The 24195-nt window shown below is 36.3% G+C and overlaps 8 protein-coding genes across 8 annotated transcripts; 3 read left to right on the top strand and 5 right to left on the bottom strand.

Annotated features, from left to right (window-relative positions):
- Positions 1 to 565: 565 nt before the first annotated feature.
- BX664DRAFT_261337 (uncharacterized protein) lies at positions 566 to 1669 on the top strand (the record flags this gene model as incomplete). Its single annotated transcript, XM_051540673.1, has 2 exons — positions 566 to 854; positions 939 to 1669. 2 exons carry the CDS (start codon positions 566 to 568, stop codon positions 1667 to 1669), a joined length of 1020 nt encoding a protein of 339 aa, XP_051402228.1.
- A 501-nt stretch (positions 1670 to 2170) lies between these two features.
- BX664DRAFT_330543 (uncharacterized protein) lies at positions 2171 to 3729 on the bottom strand. The gene is made up of 3 exons (XM_051544989.1): positions 2816 to 3729; positions 2682 to 2745; positions 2171 to 2621 (listed from the first exon to the last, which is right to left on the bottom strand). Exons 1-3 carry the CDS (start codon positions 3680 to 3682, stop codon positions 2305 to 2307), a joined length of 1248 nt encoding a protein of 415 aa, XP_051402227.1. The 5' UTR covers positions 3683 to 3729; the 3' UTR covers positions 2171 to 2304.
- A 135-nt stretch (positions 3730 to 3864) lies between these two features.
- BX664DRAFT_278911 (uncharacterized protein) lies at positions 3865 to 4932 on the top strand. The gene is made up of 2 exons (XM_051541425.1): positions 3865 to 4086; positions 4159 to 4932. Exons 1-2 carry the CDS (start codon positions 3901 to 3903, stop codon positions 4876 to 4878), a joined length of 906 nt encoding a protein of 301 aa, XP_051402226.1. The 5' UTR covers positions 3865 to 3900; the 3' UTR covers positions 4879 to 4932.
- A 55-nt stretch (positions 4933 to 4987) lies between these two features.
- On the bottom strand, positions 4988 to 7585 carry BX664DRAFT_348962 (uncharacterized protein; the record flags this gene model as incomplete). Its single annotated transcript, XM_051547587.1, has 1 exon — positions 4988 to 7585. One exon carries the CDS (start codon positions 7583 to 7585, stop codon positions 4988 to 4990), a length of 2598 nt encoding a protein of 865 aa, XP_051402225.1.
- A 1079-nt stretch (positions 7586 to 8664) lies between these two features.
- Positions 8665 to 14337, bottom strand: BX664DRAFT_385141 (UDP-N-acetylglucosaminyltransferase). The gene is made up of 3 exons (XM_051549225.1): positions 14020 to 14337; positions 12577 to 13941; positions 8665 to 12469 (listed from the first exon to the last, which is right to left on the bottom strand). Exons 1-3 carry the CDS (start codon positions 14212 to 14214, stop codon positions 8717 to 8719), a joined length of 5313 nt encoding a protein of 1770 aa, XP_051402224.1. The 5' UTR covers positions 14215 to 14337; the 3' UTR covers positions 8665 to 8716.
- Positions 14338 to 15678: 1341 nt separating this feature from the next.
- BX664DRAFT_313786 (uncharacterized protein) lies at positions 15679 to 16538 on the bottom strand (the record flags this gene model as incomplete). Its single annotated transcript, XM_051542638.1, has 3 exons — positions 15679 to 15693; positions 15761 to 16010; positions 16420 to 16538. 3 exons carry the CDS (start codon positions 16536 to 16538, stop codon positions 15679 to 15681), a joined length of 384 nt encoding a protein of 127 aa, XP_051402223.1.
- Positions 16539 to 18048: 1510 nt separating this feature from the next.
- On the bottom strand, positions 18049 to 21126 carry BX664DRAFT_372626 (Piwi domain-containing protein; the record flags this gene model as incomplete). Its single annotated transcript, XM_051548678.1, has 7 exons — positions 18049 to 18368; positions 18453 to 19079; positions 19146 to 19329; positions 19416 to 20212; positions 20278 to 20430; positions 20539 to 20671; positions 20806 to 21126. 7 exons carry the CDS (start codon positions 21124 to 21126, stop codon positions 18049 to 18051), a joined length of 2535 nt encoding a protein of 844 aa, XP_051402222.1.
- A 1756-nt stretch (positions 21127 to 22882) lies between these two features.
- BX664DRAFT_330536 (uncharacterized protein) lies at positions 22883 to 24034 on the top strand (the record flags this gene model as incomplete). The annotated part of the gene is made up of 2 exons (XM_051544988.1): positions 22883 to 23162; positions 23241 to 24034. Coding segments are annotated over exons 1-2 (845 nt in total), but the record flags the coding sequence as incomplete, so codon positions are not given.
- Between the last annotated feature and the right edge of the window lie 161 nt (positions 24035 to 24195).

The following is a 24195-nucleotide window of genomic DNA, read 5'->3' as shown; positions in this document are numbered from 1 at the left end:
CGTTTTTCAGTTTGGGGTTGTTGTTGTAACTATTACAGACGCGTTCCACCTAAAAAAACATACTTGCCTAAGTAGACTTGGTATCCTTCATAGTAGGTCAGTTGATAATAGTTATGGAAAATAGATGTGATTAATATACCTTAGAAAAAAGTGAGATATTTGTAATGAAGTGACTTTTTGTGAATAACGTGAAATTCATACGGTGTTTGAATTTGTCTTTTTTTTTTTTTTTTTTTTTTTGTTTGCCCAAATGTGATTCACGCTGAGGTACGACCTGCTGCTGGGTGAAGGAGGAAAAAAAAAAATTAAAAACAAAACCTCTCTCTCTTTCCTTTTCTTTCTTTTAAGAGTGACAAAAAAAAAAAAAAGAATAAAGTAGTAAAAAAGGTCTTCTTTTTTTTTCCTTATTTATTTATTCCTTTTTATTTGTTGAATGCCTACACCATTTATGGCCGGTGATAGTCCTCACTATGGGAATACAACTGAATATCATTATTACCCTCCTTCAGGATCTATGACTGGAACTCCTTTCATGAATGGATCGGCTCTTCCTATGCCTATTATGATGAATCAATTTGGACCACCAACAACTGTAGGAACTCCTCCACTTTCAGCTCATCCTCGACATGCACCGCCACCACCACCTCCTCAAGCTTATTATCATCCTCATCCTCTTCCTTATTCTCACCATCCTCATCATATGGCTACTACGACTCCTCCTCCTCCTCCACCACCACCTCCGCCTCCTCCTCCTATGCCTGTCCCTATCATGTCTCCAGCAACTACTCCCAATCTTACCAATGTCATGGATCAAGAATATTGTGACTTTTTATATCATGTTGGATTCATTCAAGGTAAACAAAAAAAAAAAAAAAAAAAACTAAACTATATAATCCTATTCAACTCATTTTTTTTTATTTATTTATTATAATTTATAGGACGTCTTGCTGACACCATAGTAAATGTTCCTGGACTTGAAAAGACTTATTCACTTCATGCCCTTGTATTAGCGCGATCACCTACTTTGCATCGATTATTAAAGGATCAACAACATATGGACAATAAGAATAAAAAACAAGTATACAATTTAGTATTGAATGGTATACCTAGATCTGTATCAGAAGAGGCTTTGAATGCGACACTTGGTCATCTTTATCGACCTATGACCCATCAAGATGTTATGTACTTATTTGCCCGTCCACGCGTTCTTTTGTCTATTTTGGATATTGCCGACTATTTGGATCTTCAATCCTTGACGTCGATGATTTATGAAGCTTTGAGTCATGAATGGAATTTTGAAACCATCTTATTTTGGTTACCTTATCTGTCTGCCGTCGATCAATCAACAACAACAGAAGCAGGGTCGGAACGATTGGCATCCATGGAATTCGGTATTCATTATTTGACACATACATTACCTCATCAATTGGAAGCATTTTATAATGATAACTTTATGGATTTGGCTCATGTCTATGCACATCTACCTCTTGGATTATTGGAACGATGTATTGAACATGAAGGTTTGGGTGTACGTGATCCTATGCAACGATTTGAATTTGCAAAACAAGTCATGGCTCTTCGAAAACAATGGATGGAAATAGATGATGGTATTTCTGTTGCTTTACGTTTTAATCAAGGTGAAGTTGCTGTCAAGGTCATTCACCCCTGATTCTCTTTCTTCCCCCCCCTTTTTTTTTCTTCTTCTTTTTTACCTCCCTATTTGTACAGTTCATATCTATTTCTCTTTCTTTCTCACATTTATTTTACTCTATTTATCATCATCATCATCTTCATTATCACTCCTTTTATATTTTTGTCTCCTTCATTTGAACATAGTCATAGTAGTCAAGTAGTAATTAGTGTCTTTTATTCATTCTTCTTTCTTTTCACTCCTCTCTCTCTCTCTCTCTTATCAAATCTGCGATCAATCACAAATACAAAACAAATAAAAATAAAAAACATTTATATCATCCTTTTTTATAACTAAGGCAAAAGAATCATACGATCACCATATTTTTCTTTTTTCACAATACTCACCCTTCCATCAATACTGTCAAATGTATCTAATCAGTAAGGGTTCACATAATAGTGACATCAACTCTTTTTTTTTCAATGTCAGTAGATTCCCAAAAAAAGTGAGATCAAGATAAAAAAATAAAAAAACTTTAGAGTCATCATCATTTTTATTTCAAAAAAAAAAAAAAGATCAAAAAGGATATATCTACAACAAATAAAAGTAACTAAATACCAGAATGACATATAAAAAAAAAGAAGAAGGTGACCCTTGTTTTCTTATAATTTTATTCATTCACTTAAGGACATCCGACTGAGACCACCACTTGCTTCGTATAGATTGAATCCACCAGGTTGCGAATGACCTTTTTGTTGTGCACGAGCAGCAGCATTACCACTACTAGAAGAGGATAAACAAGGTGAGGACGCAGAGGAAATGGAGGATGAGGAGAGTGATGTTTGTGGTGGACTGGAGAGAGTTGCAGACAGTATAGGAGAACCAGATAAAGAAATGGATGGAGATACTGCTCTTCTTTTCAAACTAGTCATAGGTAATCCATTATTGTTGTTATTCATGGTATAATTATCTATCAATCGATCTTCTGAAGCTAAATAGCGATCAAAAAAGTTTAGTGATCTATATTTCTTTTTTTTTTGTTTTGAATTACCTTTTCGTTTGACACTTCGAAAAGAAGATTGCATTGGTGCTGGTAGATTTTCAAATTGAAAATTCTAAATTTCGAAAGGAGAAAAAAAAAAAAAGGAATCAAAAAAAAATGATATATACTATTTAATAACTTACTGTCATTTCAATTTCAGGATTCAATTTGGAACATTGATATGCCATAGGAGAAGAAGTCAATGAAGAAGAAGATGAAGGAAATAAATCCATTGGGGTAGTAGAAGGAGAGGTATGAGAAGATGACCAAGGTTGATATAAAGGAGGAGAAGTAGGAAATGAAGATGGTATAGAAGTGTCGTCCACTAGTTTTGATTTGAGATGTTGAGTTGTACTATTTTCTCTTCGCATTTCTAAATCAGCAAGATGAACCTCTTCTTCAGCCTGATGCATCACTCGTGTCAAAGCCTTGGATTTGGGTAATAAACTGGTCCGTCGAACAAATCGTCTTTCTGGCGTTCCATTTGAATGTCTGCTAGACGGAGTTGATATGGTTGCATTCTTTGTTGCCAAGGTAGATAAAGAAGAAGTGGATCGACTAGGTCTTAATCGTGGTGAGGTGGTAATATCTTCTGTAGGGTGATAAGTGTCCATGATTGTATCTCGTGAAGTCCATAGGTCACTATTCATCCTTGTTCTACCCTTTTTTGTACCAAATAATGAAGTTTCCGTAGGTTGAGGAGATCGACCTTGTTGTTGTAATGGACGACGTAAACTATCGGTGGGTAATGAACGGTTTTTAGGAGTGTTGTTGTTATTGCTGGTATCACGACTGCCAGTTGTAGAGGAAATAGAACGAGCGTCGTCTGAATCTATGCTCATTTTATATGAAGACGTGGAAGGAGATGCAGGAATGGAAGTGCAAGAAGATGATCGCCGACGAAGTGGTGGAGGAGGACATTCTTCAATATCAGACATACGGTTATGTTGGTCTTCATCATCAGTCAAACTAGTACGAGAATATCGACGACCCAAATAAGAAGTATCCATACTACAAATAAAAAGTTTGTTGGCGGGAAAAAAAAAAACAAGCAATGTATGAAAAAAAAAAAAAAAAAAAATGTAAAGAGTGATCCTTTTCTGTGTTTGTTTGTAGTTCCGCTTTCTCAAAAAAAAAAAAAAAAAAAAAAATGAAAAAAATTCCCTCCTCCTTTTTTTTAGTTGGATCCGCTCTCTTTTTTCTTTTTTTTATATATTGACTTCTTTGCATGTCGACAGCATCCACTGATCATGTCGAAAAATCAGTTGTATTATGGCATATGCAAAGCTGTATGGCCACGATTTATTCCCAATCCAAAGATAGTGATAACAACAATATCAACAAACGTCAACCACTTGCAACCATAGGGTTTACTAACAAAGCAAGATTTGGTCATCAAGGTTTAGATTCTATTGTAAATAATCCTCTTTTTGATTATAATTCATTGTTACTAACATTGTATTATTATTATTATTATTATTCTTAGTCAATAGTAGCACCTACCAAATACTTTCAATGTTTGACAACCATCCAACTACAAAATAATTATTTGACAAGTTTACCTCGAGAACTTTGGCGACTAACAGCGTTACGAAAACTCAATGTTGGTCATAATCAATTGGCAGAGATTCCAGCAGATATTGGACATTTAACACAACTAGAGGAACTGTATCTTCATAACAATCAACTCACCACTTTACCTTGTCAACTTGGACGACTTTTATCTCTGGAAGTGTTGGATGTAACTCATAACCCCAAGATGTCATGGTTGCCATGGGAATTGACTCTGATTACTACTTTGAAACATGTTTGGCTAGGTGGTAATTCTCTTCTCGCTACACCAACAACCATGTCACCCACAACAATAGATACTACAACAGCAGTGATACCCTCTCTTCGTGACATTTGCATTCAATTGGCAGGACCAAGGATAATGATGGCAATGGAGAAGAAACAGGATCCTCCACTTTCTCCTTTTATTTTACAATCGATTTTGGCAGCGGTGGATCCTTCGGATGACTTGAATATATCATTGGCTTGCAAATGCTCTGTATGTCATGATGTTTTGTATTTTCCTGGTATTTCATTACTTCAACCTCATGGTGTCCTTTGTAACCAAAGTGGTATTCCTTTATTATATAAGTTATGTGGTCAATCATGTAGAAATCGATGGATGAATGAAAATTCTCATTTACATTTAAAATAGTTTAATATCTAGTATATATATTCCTTGTACAAATAAATAAAGTTGAAAAAAAAAAAACGTTGATTCTTATTTATTATTATTTATTATTGTTATCAATGTTTTTTTTTTTTTATGAAATTGTTTTTTGACATTGATATTCAGCCTTATAGACATAAACACCATTTCCATATCTATATGAAAGTCTACTATCTGATAATCCTACGTTATTAACACAGCGACCAGCATTCATATTAAAAGGCGGCTTAACAGAACATCGACAAGTAGTTGTACCACGTCCATGACCAACATTTTCAGGATCACTCATGGAAATACCATACCAAAATGGAGTATTGGGAGGAATCTTTTCAGATTCGGTACAAATCGATGCACATTCTTCTGGAGTATAGACACCTTTGTATATATGACGAGATGTCTTTGTCACAGCCAGACTTGTATAATCTGATAACTTGTAACAGCCCTCTGTGGCTCTGATATCAGATAGAACGGTAGGCACAGCACAAGTAGGACAACGATAGGACACTTGATGGGCAAACACAGTGGCATTGAATAGATTTGTTCGATCCATCACACCTACCTTGATATTATTATTATTATTGTTATTATTATTTCCAGAGCCTGCTGGAGAGTCATCCGGATCATCAGGATCATAATCTAGATTTTCTGTTATAGAAGTCATCGTACGGCTGTTGCTACCAATAATAGGACATTGTGCTGATGATGATGATATAGGTAATCCTGTGCTTTCAATGCACATACAAGTGCTAGAAAGAATATCATTTAAACTATCATCACGGCCTTGTTCCACGGCAATGCCATAGTACCAATTGGCATTTGTTGGGATCTTATCATTTTCTACACAGTAGCTATAACATGTCGCTGGTGACCAATGACCTTGTAAGTCTATTTCTTTTGTGGCACTGGACTTCACTACCAAACCAGCAAATGCGTAGCATCCCTCGGTTTTATTTTTACTTTCCACTTCCATCGGCCTATGGCAACTTTGTGAGGGTGTAGATAAAAGAATTTGTGATGCTGATGAAGCATGTACTCGTGATGATCGAGTCATCATCTTTTGTGCTAATTGCGCTGATCGTGCAGATCGTGCACGGAATAAGCTTGCTAGACGTGATGATCGTATAAGGAATGATGAACGTCCAGGTATACGCCGAGATGAGTTGAATTTGAAAGGATTGCGATATAATGTACTTGTGGCATTCCAAGGGACGATAGTATCCGATAAAGAACTAGCAGTTCGTTGCTGTGTGATGATGTGGGCAGCTGGTGTTGGTCGTCGAGGAGATCGAGTATCAGCTATTGTTTCTGTGGCAGTGATGGTACGCATGAACTGAGACGGGACAATATGAGTACCACCAGCTAAAAATGTAATGGTCTTGCCATCTTGAGCCACTACTGTATCTGTGATACCCCCCAAGTCTAATGTGCTTGTCATCGATTCTGCTCCAGAAAGTGGTAAGGTAATCAACTGATCACGGAGCGCAACCACCGTCTGTGTGATGTTGTTTTCTTCTATTGGAAAATCGGTTGGTTTTTCACCCATCAATGTCGTCGTGCTTTGACCAATCACATAGACTTGACGTGTTGCTGCAAATTCAGGGATAATCATCTCACCATTTTCATCATACTTGAGATTGCGAAGAATATCATCCTGTATTCCATCATTGTTCGCAGCAAAAACGTGTGCATTTCTAGCGTCATTTACTGGCATGTAATATTCTTCTTCTTTTTCTTTTTCTTCTTCTTTATCATCATCATCATCATCGTCGTCGTCGTCGTCGTCATCGTCCCTATCATAATCATCATAATCATCATCATCATCGATATCAGTATTGCTGAGACCATTGCGATGACGATAACGATCATCATGACCACCATCATCATCATTATTATGATGAGAATCATCGCCATGAGACTCATCATGATGATAATTATCATGTTTGTGATCATGTTTCGGTCGTGCAAATGGAGGAGGTTTCCATGGTTCTCCTGGCGCAATTTTATCAAGAATAGAGTATTCTGTATTCTTCACTGGAAGTGTCACGGTCTCACCACCAATGATGAGAATGGTTCTGATAGCACCTCCCCAAGGAATGGTTTTAGTCACATGATAATTGTAAAAGATGGGTACAGTGATTTGTTGATTTTCAAGTTGTACGATCGTTTTTGTTAATCCTCTATGTCCAATCGAAGATGTTAAAGTGTATGTGAATCCTTCGATGACATCTAATCTTTGTGTTTTTCCACAACATGTCACGTTGTGTAAATAGGCAATGCTGTGTGTTTTTGTATTGTCCACAGTCCTAGTCCCATTGCTTCCTGGAGTATAGGTAGTGTAATTGGCTGTGCTATTCTTGTAAGCAGCTATAAAATATCTATCAGTATCATTGTCATCATCATCGTCGTCGTCGTCATCATCATCATCATCCTCATAGCCATCATCATCATCATCATCATCACTTTCGTAGTAGTCATTTGTGAAATTGAGGTAATGGAGTTTTTCTCTGACAATAGTATCGCTGCCGGCGTAATTTAGGAAATTGTAGTATGCATTGTAATCATCTTGTATAGAATCATCCTGATCAGAATTAGTAGTGTCTTTTGTATGATTATTATTGTTTGTATAGTCATCAACACAATAGATGACCCCTACTGTCAAATATAAATATAGGAAAAACTTGAATAGGATCATTTGTATGTCATTCCAAAACACAAAATAAAAAAGAACAAAGGAGAAAAAAAAAAGTAAATATAAAGTAGGATGGTAACAGATGGAAAAAAAAAAAAGATCTTCTTCCAGATTATATTGAAATCTTAGGTGATTTAATCGTGGCATCAACATCACTAAATATATTATCTTTGGTCTTTTTACTTTTTTCCTCTCGCGCCACAAAAAAAAAAAAAAAAAGTTCCGCCCCAACTTATTGGGAACGGATGAACGCGCATATAAATTTTTTGACATCCATACACTGGGAAAGGAATGATCGTATCTTCAACACACACAAATCATATTTATATATATTTATAACAATGGAAACTCATAGTGAGCCAGCTGTAATACCAATATACTGAAAAAAAAATGATAGAGTAGAAATTCACCAATTAAAGAAAAAAGCAGCACATGTTGCTATTTTTTTTTTTTTTTCTGATGAATCGTGTTTCAGTATATCTAAATATTCTACCATTGATGTATTGAATTGATTCATCTTGACCATGATATTTTATGCAGTTTGTGTAACCTAGAGGGAATTTTGTGATCAAGACATTCCAATTGACAGAAGGTTAAGATTTCGTCTGGATCCTCTGAAATAGAAGGATCGCTTGCCTATAAGAAAAAATATATTTTCTCTTTCTATTCTATAATATATATACATATACGTATACTTTTGTTTTTATGGAACTGTTTTAATGAGGATCAACTATGTCTAACAATGATCTTCTTCACATCACTTTTCTCCTTCTAGTTATAGATACGTGATAAATCTGAATGATTGATACTTGTTTATATTTTTTTAATGCTCGGATAAATTGACGGTTTAATATTTGTGTTAGGTTAATAATAATAATACGGACATCACTTCAAAAAAAAAAAAAAAGAAAAGAAAAGCAACCTTGGCAAGTGTTGAATACAACAAGGGCATCTTGATTTCGTTCTATTCCCAGTCATACATTGATCTTCAAAATGTAATACTTCATCCACTAAATAATAATTCAATAAAAACGTTATATAAAAATAAAGACAAAAAAAAAAAAATAAAATATGGATATACTGCGCTGCATTTTTATTCAAAAAAAAAAAAAAATAAAAAAAGATTGTATATGACTAGGTATCATCAGGATCCGAGATCCAAATACATCCAGAAGCAGCCAATTGAATTTGATCTTGTTCTGACATGGTTGTACTTTGAGAAGGCAAATAATCTTCGAATTCATAACCAAGTACCCAACGACGCCAAGCTTCGTTATAACCAGTTTCTAAATTACGGGTCCAGCGTTGGGTATCAAACAAACGACTGGATTCACGAGATAAGAATAAACGTTGTCGAAGGTCCATCAAAGCGCCTTGGCCACTTTTTGTTTGCACCATTGGATCATACGTATAAGAGATGGATTGTGCCCATGAGACCGCCTTTTCTTCATAACTAGCTTCATCTTGTACCACCATTTCTTGACCATAGCCTGTAGCGTAAGCAATACTGGCACCCACACGTGAGCACATTTTATGTTCGTACTTTGGCCATGTCACAATGGGCGTCCCCGACCAGAGGATATCGGCAGCAGTGGTATGAGCGTTGCATTCAGGTGTATCGAGGAACACATCGGCCACCCGGCCACGATGGATATGAATATGTTTGGGAGCCACATCGGTAAAGACCACACGACTGCTGACTTGAGGACCTGCCCAATCCGTGGCAAACCGTCGTAAATGTTGTTCACCTGCAGGTGGAAACCGTAAGAGCCATAGGATACTGTTGGGTACACGCGCCAAGATACGAAGCCATAATCGAAATGTAGATGGGTCGAGTTTGTAAAGTTGATTAAAGTTGGCAAAGATCACTACATCTTCTGGAAGATCGGGAAACACTTCTTTACGCATTTTCCATCGTTTTTGTTCTTCCTTTTTCCACAAAGCACTGTCGTTAGAAGAAACCGTCATGTTGGCTAGCATCACTGTAGGAGTAAGATCATTGGATTCTTGTTTGAGTTTCTTTTGTTGAGGTTGTGTTGTCATGGAACCAGTATCATCATCATCATATTCATGTTTTTCATTTTCATCTTCTTCTTCACGGAATCCTTGTTTGTGATCATTGACAAAATATGAATGAGGCATATAAATAAACTTTTCCATATATACAAAGTCTTCTCGTAAAGATTCCGGATCCAAATCACCTTCCAAATCGCCTAAACTTCCAATAATAGTGTTATTGCTTGTTTGTCTTTGTTGATCTCTTCTCCATTGATCACAGGATACAGTAGATGGAGGACATACCACAGGGTCAGCAATGATCCAGTCACACCAACCACCTCCCAAAGTACCGGCAAAACCCATAAAAGAACATTGAACAGGACATGGTCGAGCGGCAAAGATTTCGTTTCTAGCCCCTTTTGTGTATCCATTCAAATTGACCAAGATATGAATACCATCAAAAAGAATCCGATCCACTATTTGCTGATTAGACCACTGAGTGACATCAAGAAAATGTTCTGTTTCCCGTTCGATCTTGTGACGGTAGGGAGACTGATCACTTGGGGTTGTTGCATAACAGTATACTTCGTAACGAGTTCGATCATGGAAGCCAAAGACAGATTGCATAAGATGGGACAATGGATGATTGTTAAAGTCAGAGGATACATAGCCAATCTTGAGACGAGGATGGGGTGGTGGTGGTGGAGGATACACATGAGAAGGGAGCCATGAGGATGAAGTAGAAGATAACGTTGCATGACTGATTCGAAGTGCATTGCGATGTGATATTAATCGTACTTGTCGAGGTGTCAAAGGATAAGTAAACGTGTGAAATGGTAACACGGTAGGCACTGGAGGTGGAGATTGTAACATATTACTACTTTCTACTTTGGTGGATGAAAGTAAAGGTCTTGCATACTTTTTCATTTCATCTGGTGTGACTTGAGTGATTCTATGATGTCTTGTCAATAATAATGATGCTGTTGAGGAAGGCTCTTCTTGAATGGTCATACCAAAAGTATCCAAGTACCATTGTCTTTGAATGCGTCTGGTTAAACGTTCTATCAATCGGATAAGCCAGCCACCTTCATTTCGATGATGATAGTTTCCATCCTTCTTGTCATCACTGTTGTTGTTGTTGTTGTTGTGTGCATAGAATGTCAACCGTTGGTACCATAAAGAAGTCTGTTCATTATAAATACTTGTGCCACCATTACCATTGCCAGTCAATAATGAGATCATGCGATGAATCAATCCATTCAATACTATACGAGGCCAATTCTTCTTCTTGTCTTCTTGTAATAATAATAATTGTTGTTGTTGTTGTTTGATCAAACCTTGACCCCACATTGATCCTTCATTTAATTGCTGATTCACAATCTCTACTAATCGACCCATCCATCCATGATTCTTGTTTTCTATTAGTATGCCATCATAGTGATGATGATGTTGTTGTTGTTGTTTTTGTTGAGGTAAAGGGATCCATTGGCCATAATCATCCACCATTCCAGTTTCTAATTCACCATCACCAAGTAGTACAGTCTTGCTTTTTGAATGATCGAATTTCTTGGTCGATAAAGAGACATAACCACGTCCACGCCAATCACATACACCACCCAAAGCATTGATCAAACCACATACTGCATCTACAAAGTCAGGATTAACTTGTACAGCTCTTCGATACCATTGTATTGAATCTTGAACACGACCCATGTCCTTGATAGCATTTCCCAAATTGGCCAGAGCTACATCAAACCTAGGATTATATTCGACAGCCTTTTCATACATTGCCACAGCTTCATTCAAATGACCCATGTCTTTCAGCAGAGAGCCCAAATTGGTATAAAGATGTGGGTGTCGTGGATCGAGTTGAAGACCATACATATAATATTGCATAGCAAGCATGGTGCCTGATAAAGGTGGAGCAGCTGGTAACTGTTGTTGTAACGTTGACAGATTGCTGTTGTTGTTGTTGTTGTTGTTCATCATAGAGACTGCTTCTGCTGTAGGAGATGATAATCGAATGGCGGTTGCAGTCATAGTGCTAGGTAAATTGCTGAGAATAATACCCAAATTGTTTGCTGTGGATGGACTTGGATGTAATGCTAAGCTGAGGTAGTATAGAGGAAGTAAGAGAGATAAAGAAGGTGAATATGGATAACCATGATTGCTTTTGGTTTCAATTTGTGCTAATTTTGCTGCTGCTGCTACCAATGCTGGTGTAGATGGATTCATGATATCTTGAAATAATTTCGCTAATGTTAACATGATAGTAGAAGTGGTCTGATTGGATTGTTGAGTGATATTGGGAGAACTTGCTTGATTTGTGTTTGTATTTCGATGATGGCGGCGATGATGATGAGTGTTTGCAGTTGAAGATCCATGAGATTCATGTTTGTTGGAATGGGTTGTTGTTGACTTGTTTGGTACAAGGCCTGGTAAAACGCCACCAGTGGATGAAAATGCGATTTGGGTAATACGAATAGCTTGATCCGGTTGAAGTAAAATCAAAGGTATACCTGATATACTGTCACTGTTGTGATTCATTGATGTTTTGCCCATACATGCCATTGCTAAATGTTGCACCACAGAACCCCAACTCATACCATCAAAAACAAGATCCAGTCCTTTTTCATATTCCATTCTTGCTCCCAATACATCACCAAGAGCATACTTGAGGTTCCCTTTAGCATAGAATAAGTTTTGCAGTCGAGGTAGTTGATGAACTGGTAATTCTGGTGGTAATCGAATAGGTTGATGATAAGTTGTAGAAGATCGACTATTGAAGAAATGTTGTTCAACGTATTCACATACTGCTAAAGCTTCTTTGTATCTAGGAGGTACTGTATTTCCATTTTCAGTCGGTGTTGAAGATATGTCATTTGTGTTCTTGATAATAATAATAATAATAAAAATAATAAAAAAAAAAAGGGAAAGAAAGAGATCAGCATATATAGTGATATTAAAACAAATTATATTTCTTCTTTTTTACATACCTTTGTATCCAATGTAGGAGATGTCATTGGATGATCTTCCATTCCAGCAGCAGATGGTGGAGGAGCAATCTTTTCAGTTGATGAAGAACATAACACACCAACAAGGTTTTCTACAGCGTCCCAATATCCAGGCCTTAGTTGCACTGCCTGATACCACCAACGTTCTGCTTCACTCTTTCGACCTAGACTGCGCAAAGTGGTTCCAATGTTGCTCATAGCTTCTACATAATTTGGATCATATTTCAGGATCAAATGATTGAACCGGAGGGATTGTTGGTAATCTTGATGAGTATAATAAACACAAGCCAATAATAGTAGTGTGGGTAAATGACGTGGGAATGTGTCATGTAAGGAGTGTAAAACGGTCAACAACAATGGATTTTGTGGTGATTGGGCATATAATCCATGAGCATACTGTAAAACGTTTTCTCTCCATTCTTCTCTATATTCTGCACTGGCATAGGGATGAAGTACTAAAGGTGACGATTGTTGATGATGAGGTGCTGATGATAGAGTGGAGGAGGCAGCTATAGATGACATGATTTGATTGAGATGTTGTGTCGCCATTGTTCTTGGAGAAGCTAGACCTGATGGTTGAGGTGGTAATTGAGATGGAAAAGCTGTTGAACCCACTAAACCTGAAACAGAATCTCGTAACTGATGTTGAGAAGGTTGGTCTATTCCAAAAGATGGGTATTGAGATCCAACGACAGGCTGTGTATTCTGTAACAAATCCTGTTGTTGTGTTGGTAAATTATTTTGGAGTTGAAACGTATTTTGCTGTTGTTGATGGTGGTGACGCTGATGAGGTGGGGTTTGATGCAAAGGATGTTGTTGTTGTTGTTGTTGTTGTTGGGTACTATACTGTTGTACCATTTGTTGTTGTTGTTGTTGTCTAAAAGTACCCATAGAATGTAAGTCTTGAGTATATCGTTGACCATCTAGTTGTAGAGAAGGCGCTGATTGATATAACTGTAGATCTGCTTGTGCTCTTGGTGAAAGGTATTGTCGATTAGGATCATAATAATGATTTACCCAACCATCGGATCCTTCAAAATAATAAGTTGCTAAAGTGGGTGACTGGGGAGGAACCATAATGGAAGGAAGATATTGTTGTTGTTGTTGTGGTGGTGGTGGTGGTGGTTGTTGCGGTTGTGGAGGAGGTTGACGTTGATAAGATAATGGTTGTTCAAGTAATATTTCTTGATTTCCTCGCCTTGGTAATGATGTTCCTGAATGTTGTAACTGTGGATGATGTTGTTGTTTTAACATGGCTGCTTGAAGTCTAGGTGATAATAGTTCTTGTTGAAAATATGCGAAAGCAGCTGGATCATTGTGGTAATATTGATTATATGCCGTTGAAACCTAACCAAAATAAAAACGATCCTTTTAAGTAAACAGAAAAAGTGGTTTTTTCTTTTTCTTTTTTTTTTTTTTTTTTACCATCCAAGAATTGTGTGCGACAGGCTCATTCACAGAACGAAAATAATGTTGATTTTGTTGTTGTTGTTGTTGTTGTTGTTGTTGTTGTTGTATATTGTTACCATTAGAAGGAGGTAAAGCACCAAGGAGATGATGGTCAAAAGAAGTGGAATCCAAATATTGTGGAGGCTGTTGTTGTTGTTGTTGAAAAAACATAGTTATGAATATTTCTTCAACGTATATGGTTTGGTATAATATATTTATATACAAAGATGGAGTATAAAGTCAAAAAAAAAAACACCACAACGTAGACTTTTACACAAATGATAAAGGGAAAAGGAGAAAGAAAGAAAAAAAAAAAGAATTAAAAGAAGAAAAAAAAATTCTGTACTTCCCACCGTAGCGCATAACACTTTCTGAGATACAAAAAAAAAAGTAACAGAAAAAAAAAAATATGGAACCCCGATGATGTTTAAATAGTTTGTTACAAATTTCTTTCACTTCTCAATATAAGACAAACAGTGAAAAAAAAAAAAAAAAAAAAAAAGATCAGATAAATAAGAAATAAAACTTGAGATGATCATTGTTCAAATTAGAATGTCATCATTTTTATTTAATACATTATCATTAATGAAAAAAAAGAAATGATTACTTAAACAACATGAATCTATAAAGTAAAGAACAAATATGAGAAAAAAAAATGATATTTTATTGATTCAGATTTAAATATAATTTAACTATAAATCAGATTAATAAAGCAAAGAGGAAAAAGAGAAAAAGTTGCTGCTGTAGAGAGAATGGTTAAATAATTGGTATTGGCATACTGATCAGCATATGTTTATTGACCCGTGTGAGATGGCTTTGATCACTTTGTCCAACGTATTTTGTACACCCTTGAGCATCAATGAACCATCCATTTCCTTGTACTTGACGAATAGAGTTTCCAACCGAATGTATGATAATTGACTGAAGAGTCGCGCAGACTATGTTACAGAACCATAGCGGTCAGTGACATAGCGTCGAATGGCTTACCAAAAAACACACACACAAAAAAAAAGAAGCAAACAGACAGACAGACAGACAGAACCAATAAAGAAAAAGAAGCTTCCCACAAAAAAAAAAAAAAAAAGAAGGGAGGCGTCAAACGACCATACAGATCAGTCCAGTAGGACCTTTTGATTAGATCTATATAATGATTTTATATTAGATGATGAAAATATAGTTATCTTGTATTTTTTTTTTTTTTTACTTACTTGTTTTTTGTTTCTTCTTTGTAGTATTGATAAAAAAAAAAAATACAAAAATTTTGTATTTCAGTTTTTACACCAGATCCATCGCCAGCGGTAGATATCTTCATTCAGACACATTTGGCAGAATGTCACGTCTTCACTCTTCTGCTTCACATCCATTTTGTATCTGAAGTTATAATTTGGTGATTTAAGAGTCGATTAAGAGGACAATTGGTTTTTCAGGCATATAAAAGAATTTTGACAAGACCAAGATATGTTTATTTCCTTTTCTTTGCTAATATGTAATGCTGAAATTTGATTCTCCAAAGTGATTTCTAATCCATATATAGAGCAAGCAGCATTAGCTGCAGATAATATGATTGTCATAGGCGGATGCTCAGGTAAAAAGAGATGACTGCAAATCCATCAGTCATGAATGAATTATTTTTTTTCAAAAATACCATATCTAGAACAATCAATCAATCAGTATGACAATGATAAATTGAATTTTTTTTTTTTTTTTTTTTTTTTACCCTTTGAAGGTTGAAAATATCAAAGTTAGGATGAGGATGATCAGCTGGGATAGGAGTTTTGAAAGGATGGGCATATTGTGGGAGACTGAAGTACGTCAACATAGTTCGGAGCATAAAGTTTGTACTTGTTGAGGAGGAGAGCCGGTAGAAGTGTTCAAACATCCGTTTAGAAGACCAGTTGCCATGTACTACGATGTCGTCCACTGATATGCCTGCTTTTGCCGAGAATATGATGATCAATGTGGATGTACTTCAGTTTGATGGCTGGAATGGGAGCGATGATAACGGTTGTGCTGCCGTGTCAGATATGTTGCTGGCGTGAACGTGCTATTTTCCAGTAGCTTTTGTGCTTGAGTAATGGCAACTCTGTGAATAGAACCTTGGATGAATGCAATGGGCAAGCATTGAGAAATCCCACCAAATTTCTTTTCTTGACAGGTTGGAGTTGAGAAGAGTGTGCACGCCGTTTGACCAGTTTACCATCAAAGGTTCCTTATTCGTTACAATTTTTAGTCAAGAAATGTACCAGTGAGATTCGTGATCATTGTTTTCAAACTTCTAGGAAAAAGTTGTCAAGGAATGGTGCAAGTTAAATTTGACGTGTAGATAAGACAGGATAGTGAGTCAGTGAGATTCCTTTATGTTTTTTTTTTTATAACGTAACCGGTTCTAGACCAGCATCTTCTAGCTTTTTTGATGCCCAAATTTTGTTTTCAACGGTGACCTCTAAACCATAAATTGAGCACGCAGCATTACCGGCTGATAACACGTTTGACATGGTGGTAAAAAAAAAAAGAAAAAAAGAGCGTGTTCTGTTGAGACTTTAAAATAAGATTGATAAACCACCTATAGACAAAAGACTTTATTGGTTAATAAAAAAAAAAAACTAGAATAAGTCATTACCAATCAGTTGGCAGTTAGATGAATAAATATATATATGTAATAAAGAGATATGACAAAAGAACAAATAGTTATAACAGATAAAAAAGAGATATATAAAAATAAAAATAAATAGAAAAGAAAGAAGTTTCAAAAAAAAAAAAAAAATAAGAAAAAGAGGTTCAAAAAAAAGAAAGTTTAAATCCAGTACAGAGGGGGAACAAAAAAAAGTTTACACTTACCATTTTAGTTATTAAAAAATAAAGATCACATTTATAAAACCATCAAAGGATGAACAAATTTAATAGACTAGACTAGAGAGGCAATCAATACATGAAATAAAAGACAAATGTTGATATTTTATTTGTTTTTAAGAAAAAGGGAGAAAGCTTGTCGCATTACTAGTGTGTACTTCCACCTTTGTTCAAAAAACATATGCGCTCCCAGATCTTTACGGACACTTCGAAAACGACACCCAGTTAAAATTACATTTTTATTATTTTTACCAATTAGCTTTCACTGCATGTTATTACATCCTGGGAATACCAAATCAAACTCACACCCATCATCACAATAACAACAGAAATTCACCAAATATAAAAGTGGAATTTTAATTGGGTGTCGCTTTTTTAGTGCTGGACCAATCCAGAAATCCGGACACGATAAAAAAAAAAAAAAAAAAAACACCAAAACGGCGCTGATCTCATTTCTTCCTTTCCCTCTTCTTTTGACAAATGACTCCTTGGACATGCAGGTTACCAATTGCACATAAATACAATGATAACTAATCCACATTATACTCTTAAAGGTAGCACCCTTTATGCATGCGCGTGCCCTCCTCTTCTACTTAATCTTCCTTTTTTTTTTTTAGTTTCTCTCATTCTCATTCTCTGACGTACTCTATTTTTTAATTGTCCTTTACCCAATGTTTACTCTTTAAGCGAAAATACAGTAGATAGATAAACAACGAGAATATACAATAGGATCAACTGGATGTACAACAGGGTTTCAATTGAACAAAGAATGGCAAGTCTAATGGTGGTAAATATATCACTCTTCTTGTTTAGGTCGCTTCTCTTATCCAACTCTTTATTATGAAAATTATTTTATTCAGTAGTTTAGTCTTTTAGCTAGTGCACATAGTAATATACTTTCTGTAAATGGTTGGCTTGGTCTTCTTTTTTTATTTACTCCTTTTTGTAGTTTATATACCTGTACAATAAACCGAGAAGTTGTTCCTTCTTTTTGATAATGATACCTCTTTTACGATGTTGAGAGCAAAGTATGATGGTTGGACGAAAGGATGATTTTAGGACACGTTAATAATAAATAAAAAATGATAAAAATATGACTTTTATTTAAGTAAGAATATAAAATAAAAGATATACTAAATATAAAATATCATTAATTTACACGAAGTACATTACTTTTTGTAAATCAGGCTTGACAGCAGCGAAACTGGCCATTTGACTATCACTATCCATTGATTCACTTGTATCAGTGTCTTCCCAGTTTTTACCCTTACGATGGAATCGAGCACAAGCAGCAACCAAATCAGCATAGTAAGCAGGAGGACAGATAGAGACAGCACGAGTAGCCCGACCGTAGGCGTAGCACAGTCGGTATGTGAGTTCTTGAAGAGCATCAGGAAAAAAATTATTGTCATCATAAAGTACATGGTAGTGAGTAGGACGAGAAGTTCCTTGGAGACCAGCATGTGATTGCAAATCTACGTAAAGTATATATATATATATATATATATATATATAAATCAATATGTCATCCTAATACACATAGTCATTTGAATACTTACAGAAATCAAATTCGAAAGGATGTACAATATCAGTATCCACAACGGTACCAGGTTGACAGTTGCCACTTCGATCAGCATCACCGGGCCTAGTAGCGAAGAACCGGGTACGATGACGTTTTTGAACAACCACAAAGGTGACAGGAGGCTTGTAAGTTTTATCCAAAGAAGCACAGGCAGCATGGATGGCAGAAACTTCATTTTTTAGAACCTGATCGAATTGACCTTCAGAGGCACCATCACGATAGAACAAGATTTTTTGAGGTTTTTGGCCACAGCCTTGATAGAATGTCTTCAACAATTCCTTGACCATGTTAGCTAAATCAGCGATAACTTCAGTACGATTGGCTTGAACACGGACAGTGGAAGCATAATATGCAGCATGAGGGTCCATAGTTGCAGTCAAAGCAGCAACGGAAGGCCTGTTCATATCACCAGGAGCAGGATGAGTAACTTCAGCACCAAAAACAATAGCGGGTTCGCTTGATATGAAAGGAATTTCAGACCTATCGAGCATCCAGTTTACACCACCGAGCTTCATATTCACTTTCAAGCAGACATTGGCACAATATTGTTTCTTGGCATTAGCAATATGTTTACTTTGGACACATTGAGTAGGAATACCAATAACTATATAAAAAGGGTATGAGATTATGTAATGAAAATCATCTTTTTTTTTTTTTTTTTTTTTTTTACCTGTATCAGAGACACGTATGATTTCACCATAGAGAGCAACACCAGTGTTGGGCAAGATACAGCAAATCAATTGAGGTCCAGCCTTTGCAGCGTTACCGGCCTTCAACCAAGCTTCCTTGAGAGTACGTTCAATATTACCTTGGGGATTAGCATGGGTAATAGGTGGTTTGCGATTGATGACGTTCTGTATTTTTAATCATAGAAAAATAAAGTAAATAAGAAAGATGAGCATAAATTTTGTTTTTTCTTTTATTAAAGAAAGCTACTTACCAAACCAGTATCAGTAAACGTTTGACATAATTCACGAATAAAACACTGGACCATACCTTCATGGACATTGCTTGCAAAATTGACGACAGACCAAGAACCCAAATTGGCACCCATTGCGACCTTCTTACCACCAAGGTTCCAAGCACCACCGCTAGGAGCAAAAGTAGCATTTTGAGAGGAAGGATGGAAAGAGATCTCTGGAGCAGGAAGAACTCGTGCATTGATCATGACCATATCGTTCTTGACATTGACGCCAAATTGTTGAACATATGGGTTATCCTTGTATTTCAGAAGATTGACACCTTGATTGATCTTGTTGGCACGGACAGCGGGGTTTTGGCTAGTAATATTAGTCATTTCAGCAGTTTGCTTTTCGTTCAATTTCTCCGTATAGCGTTGGCCAGGAAGGACTTCACAAACTTCCATAGGCAAAAAGGTATCTTTCTTGACAACAATACAGGGTAAGAAAGGATAAGCAAAACGTCTGTTGTAAGTCTTTTGAAAGTATTGAGCAACCGTGATTTCATTTCCAAGTTTATCTTTGAATACAGTATCTTCAACAGAGGTAGGAGTGAGCTTATTAATCTTGTACTCTAATCGCTTGTCAGCACCACGATGGACAACAACGATCTTGAGATTCTTGAGTATTTTTTCGACTTCGATACGTTCACTATCAGAAATACCATGACGAAGATCATCAAGACTATGGCGATCTAGTAACTTGGGTAACAATTCATGAAGAGGACCAGATCCATAAAAGGTAGCGGTACTAACATCAACATTGACCATCATTTTGCCTATAAACAATGAATAATTTAATATTAATAAAAAAATATTAAGGATTATATGTTTTCTATGTTACCTTGAGTAGGACGAACAGATTGATGAATGCCTTGCCATACTTCAGCACCATTGGGTAAAGGACGTTTATCCTGGGGAGTGAAAAAGGATCGATCCACAGTGGGATATTGCATGCTTGGAACATGATGAAATAATACATCGAGAGCCATAATAGCTATGACACGGTTTCAGAAAAAAAAAAAAAAGGTTAATAAAAAAAGTTAATAAAAAAGAAGTTAATAAAAAAAAGACCAAGACTGATAATAATCTTTTTTTTTTTTACCAGCTAGACAATTGTTGTTAATACCAGAACTCCCATCCAAGAATGATTGTAATTCACTCATGTTGATTACACCTACAGGCTTAATATTCAACTTGAATACACCACCAGAACGGTTTCCTTCTTGAAGATTGACCTATAAAAAGAATAAAATAGATGAATATAAGTGAACCAATAAAAAAAAGAGTGATCAAAAAAAATATAATATTGACTGGAACAATGAGCATATGATAAATGAAGTCATTTTTTTTTTGTTTGAAACAAACTTACTTCAAAAGAAATCCCAAGATTATTATCACCACATTTCAGAGGTTTTGGAGAAAAAAGATTTGCACGGCCATCAAAGACAGGTTTGACCTTGTTAAGAAAAGCTTGACCTTCAAGACTATCTTCAAAAGATTGCCATACCTTTCTAATTACAGCAGGAGGAGTACCATCAGGTAATATTTGAATATTCAAGTGTTGTATATTTTGAGCTGGAAGACTTGTCCTTTCAAAGAAATTGCTTCGTACTCGTATTGGTGTACCGACCATGCCAGTATTGGGTCGCATGACGAGTTGAGTTAGATTTCTGTTTGAGATATTTGCCATAATAGAAGAGTAAATTCAATTAGATCTAAAGCATTCCTGAGGTAACGTTGGCTTTGGTGGAAGTGGCTGTGTAGGTATCTTACCTCAAGAGCTTTGGTTTTTTCGAATAACAGAGGTTCTTTTTCCATGTTATATAAAATTTTCTCCACTTGATACCAGCTGTTGAACGTGATCGAGTGGTATAGGAATTGTTTGAATATTTTACTTGACGTCTTGTCAAGTAAAATTAGCTGATATCGATCTCGAGCTGTTAAATATGTGTCTATTTCCTCCAGCAGTTCCAGAGGAAGACGTGAGAATGGTGATGCCATGATATGTGATGAAGAAAGAAGAAGAAAGCAATTAGCCACAATAGAATAGACCACGAATATAAATATGATACAGCATGTTTCAAATGTTAATATAACAATATTAATATTAATATAAGATAATAGGCAGAAACAGAAAAAAAGAAAAAGAGAGAATATAGACATTTTTTCAAAGTACCTGTGCATTGATACATTTCAAACACAGCTCCAATAAAAACCAGGACGTACTTATTTTCTGTCGACGGCTAAATCCGGACTCAAGTCGGGGACTCAAACGAGCCACGTTCAAGCAGGTCGCCCTTTTTTTTTGTGTACTAGTCAATCCTTTTTTCTTTCTTTAACTATACCTAATGATAAACGATACCTCTTCCACACCTTATTATACCCAATGTATCCCAAAGCATTAATTCACCAACCTAACCAGAAAAGACGCGCAATACCAATACAACAACTCACGAAAGCTGATTGTATACAGTATCTCTCACAAGCATTTGAGGCACGACTAAGAAAAGAAGTGTCCCCCATTTTGGTGAAGTATTTGACGAAGAACAGTAAAGCGACATTCGAAGACGTATCAAATCATATCAAGGAAACGTATCTCAGAAAGCAAAAGGGAAGAAAAAAGATAATCGGTCTTTATGATGATGTAGTAGAAGCATACAACGAAGGTAACTTTTTCTTAATAAACAGCAAAAGATACGAATATCACAGTACTGAACTATATATGTATACTTATTTATTCTAGTCAATGATACCAAGATAAACCGTGTACAAGTATCTGCTTCCTTTGACACTTTAGCTATTGATTATATTCACCAGTGGCAATCTTTTATTGACGAAAGTTTGGATAACCGAGTAGGTGTCATGTACGAAAAACAACAACAGCAACAACAACGATCATTACCATCAGCATCAGTAGCAGCAACGTCGTCGTCAAGATCAATTAAATACAAGTATCTTACAGTGTCATGTCCATGGAAAAGTATCTTGCGGTCGGACTTGGACGTCATTGATCAACAAATCATTAACGAAACGATATCATGTGCAAGCGAAGTAACCACAAGTGCAATGATGGACGTGGCTAGTATTGTTAGAATGGATTTACAGACAAGAAGCCTGTAAGTAACTTATTCAAAAAAAAAAAAAAAAAAGGAAGATAGAAATATTTTAACTTCTCTTTTTTTTTTTTTTTTTTTTACTGTTCGTATGTAGTGGATCTGAAGTGAATATCTTTGATATCATACCGCAATCAAAATTTACCAAGGAATTAGATGAACCGCTGTGCTTGGCTCCTCCTAAATTAGATGATCAAAAGCGTATCCTGGCAGAATCAATGCTCACTTCAATTTCGGATCGCAGAATGGCGGATCTATATTCAGCAAATCACCTTACTTATCTCATCACCTCTATGCAAACTTCTCAAGCCACTTCTTCTTCAGCAATAGCATCTTCATCAACGGCAGTAGACTCCACATCAGCAGTATCAGCGCAAAGTATGGATAACTGGAATTTGGATGCATCTTGTACAAATGGTCTGACGATTACTAAGTTTCCTCCTGGGATGGATAGTCTTCTGGGACCGCATCTTACCACTTTTTCTACAAACATGTTGAATATATACCGTGGTAATATGATACCATATTTATTGGACAAGGCTTTATTGACTCTTCTGCGGTGCCACCTCTCTCCAGTACGGGAACAGCGTTATCAAGAACGGAAGGCAAAGAGGTAAGTCCATCGATTAGATGCCAATCTGAATTGTAAAGTTGTCATTCATTGTCCACTTACACTAAATATGTATTTTAGAGAAGAACCTGACTCAACCCTCAGCAATCGACAGCAATGCACTGACAAAATTCTTCCAACAATGATTATTCTGAAACACCGACTTCGCAAGCACATCAGACGACTGGCAAATTTGGAAAAACGTAACGACGTTGATAAACACTACAGCATCACCAAAGAAAGTCAAGCTATCGATCGAATTAAGCAACTAATTGCTCACAAGAAAAAGAAGAAGAATATGGACAGCAAACATGACACCACAGATGACATGGAAAATGACGAGGACGACGCGGCGGACGATGTGGATAGCGATATGGAAGATGATGCGGACTTTGTTATGGACAATCTTATCGATGAAGACACTTCAATCCCAAGAAAAAGACTGCGTGCGTCAGTGTCGTCTCCTTCGACTTCGACTACAATTGCGACTACCAACACAACTACTATGACCCCAACAACGCCAACAACGCCAATACCAAAATTAGTAGTCTCAGCATCAGTAACAGAACCGTCAATGAATCGACTGAAGAAATTACGATCCGTTTTGAAATCTCTGCTTTGGAAGAAAGGAATACCATTTGATAGTACACCTCACCAATTGAAGATGAAATACGACAACTTGGACTTCAATGATAATGAAGCTACGGTGCTCATGCAATTATACAAGTTTATATCACCCTATGTTCTACCAAAAACGAATAACGAAATTGTTGATAATCACCCACTTCTCAACTATCCGCTGGCTCTGCTATTAAATACTATTCTGTACGTCACCAATTACGCCAAATTCTGTAGAAAGCTGGTTCCAAAGGTCAATCCTTCAAAAAACTACGCGGTGTTCCTGAATTCAGATTCTATGTACTATCTATTTTGTTGTCTCAAAGGTAGACAAGGCGGCACCAAGAACGACAAGGCTCCACCTTTCCATGATTTTGGATTCGATATATTCGTTAACGGTGACACCATCTCCAGCGAA

This window comes from Halteromyces radiatus (genome assembly GCF_025201355.1).
Source record: "Halteromyces radiatus strain CBS 162.75 chromosome Unknown BX664scaffold_3, whole genome shotgun sequence".
Taxonomy (NCBI): Eukaryota; Fungi; Mucoromycota; class Mucoromycetes; order Mucorales; family Cunninghamellaceae; genus Halteromyces; species Halteromyces radiatus.
This window is presented reverse-complemented; position numbering and strand designations above follow the sequence as displayed.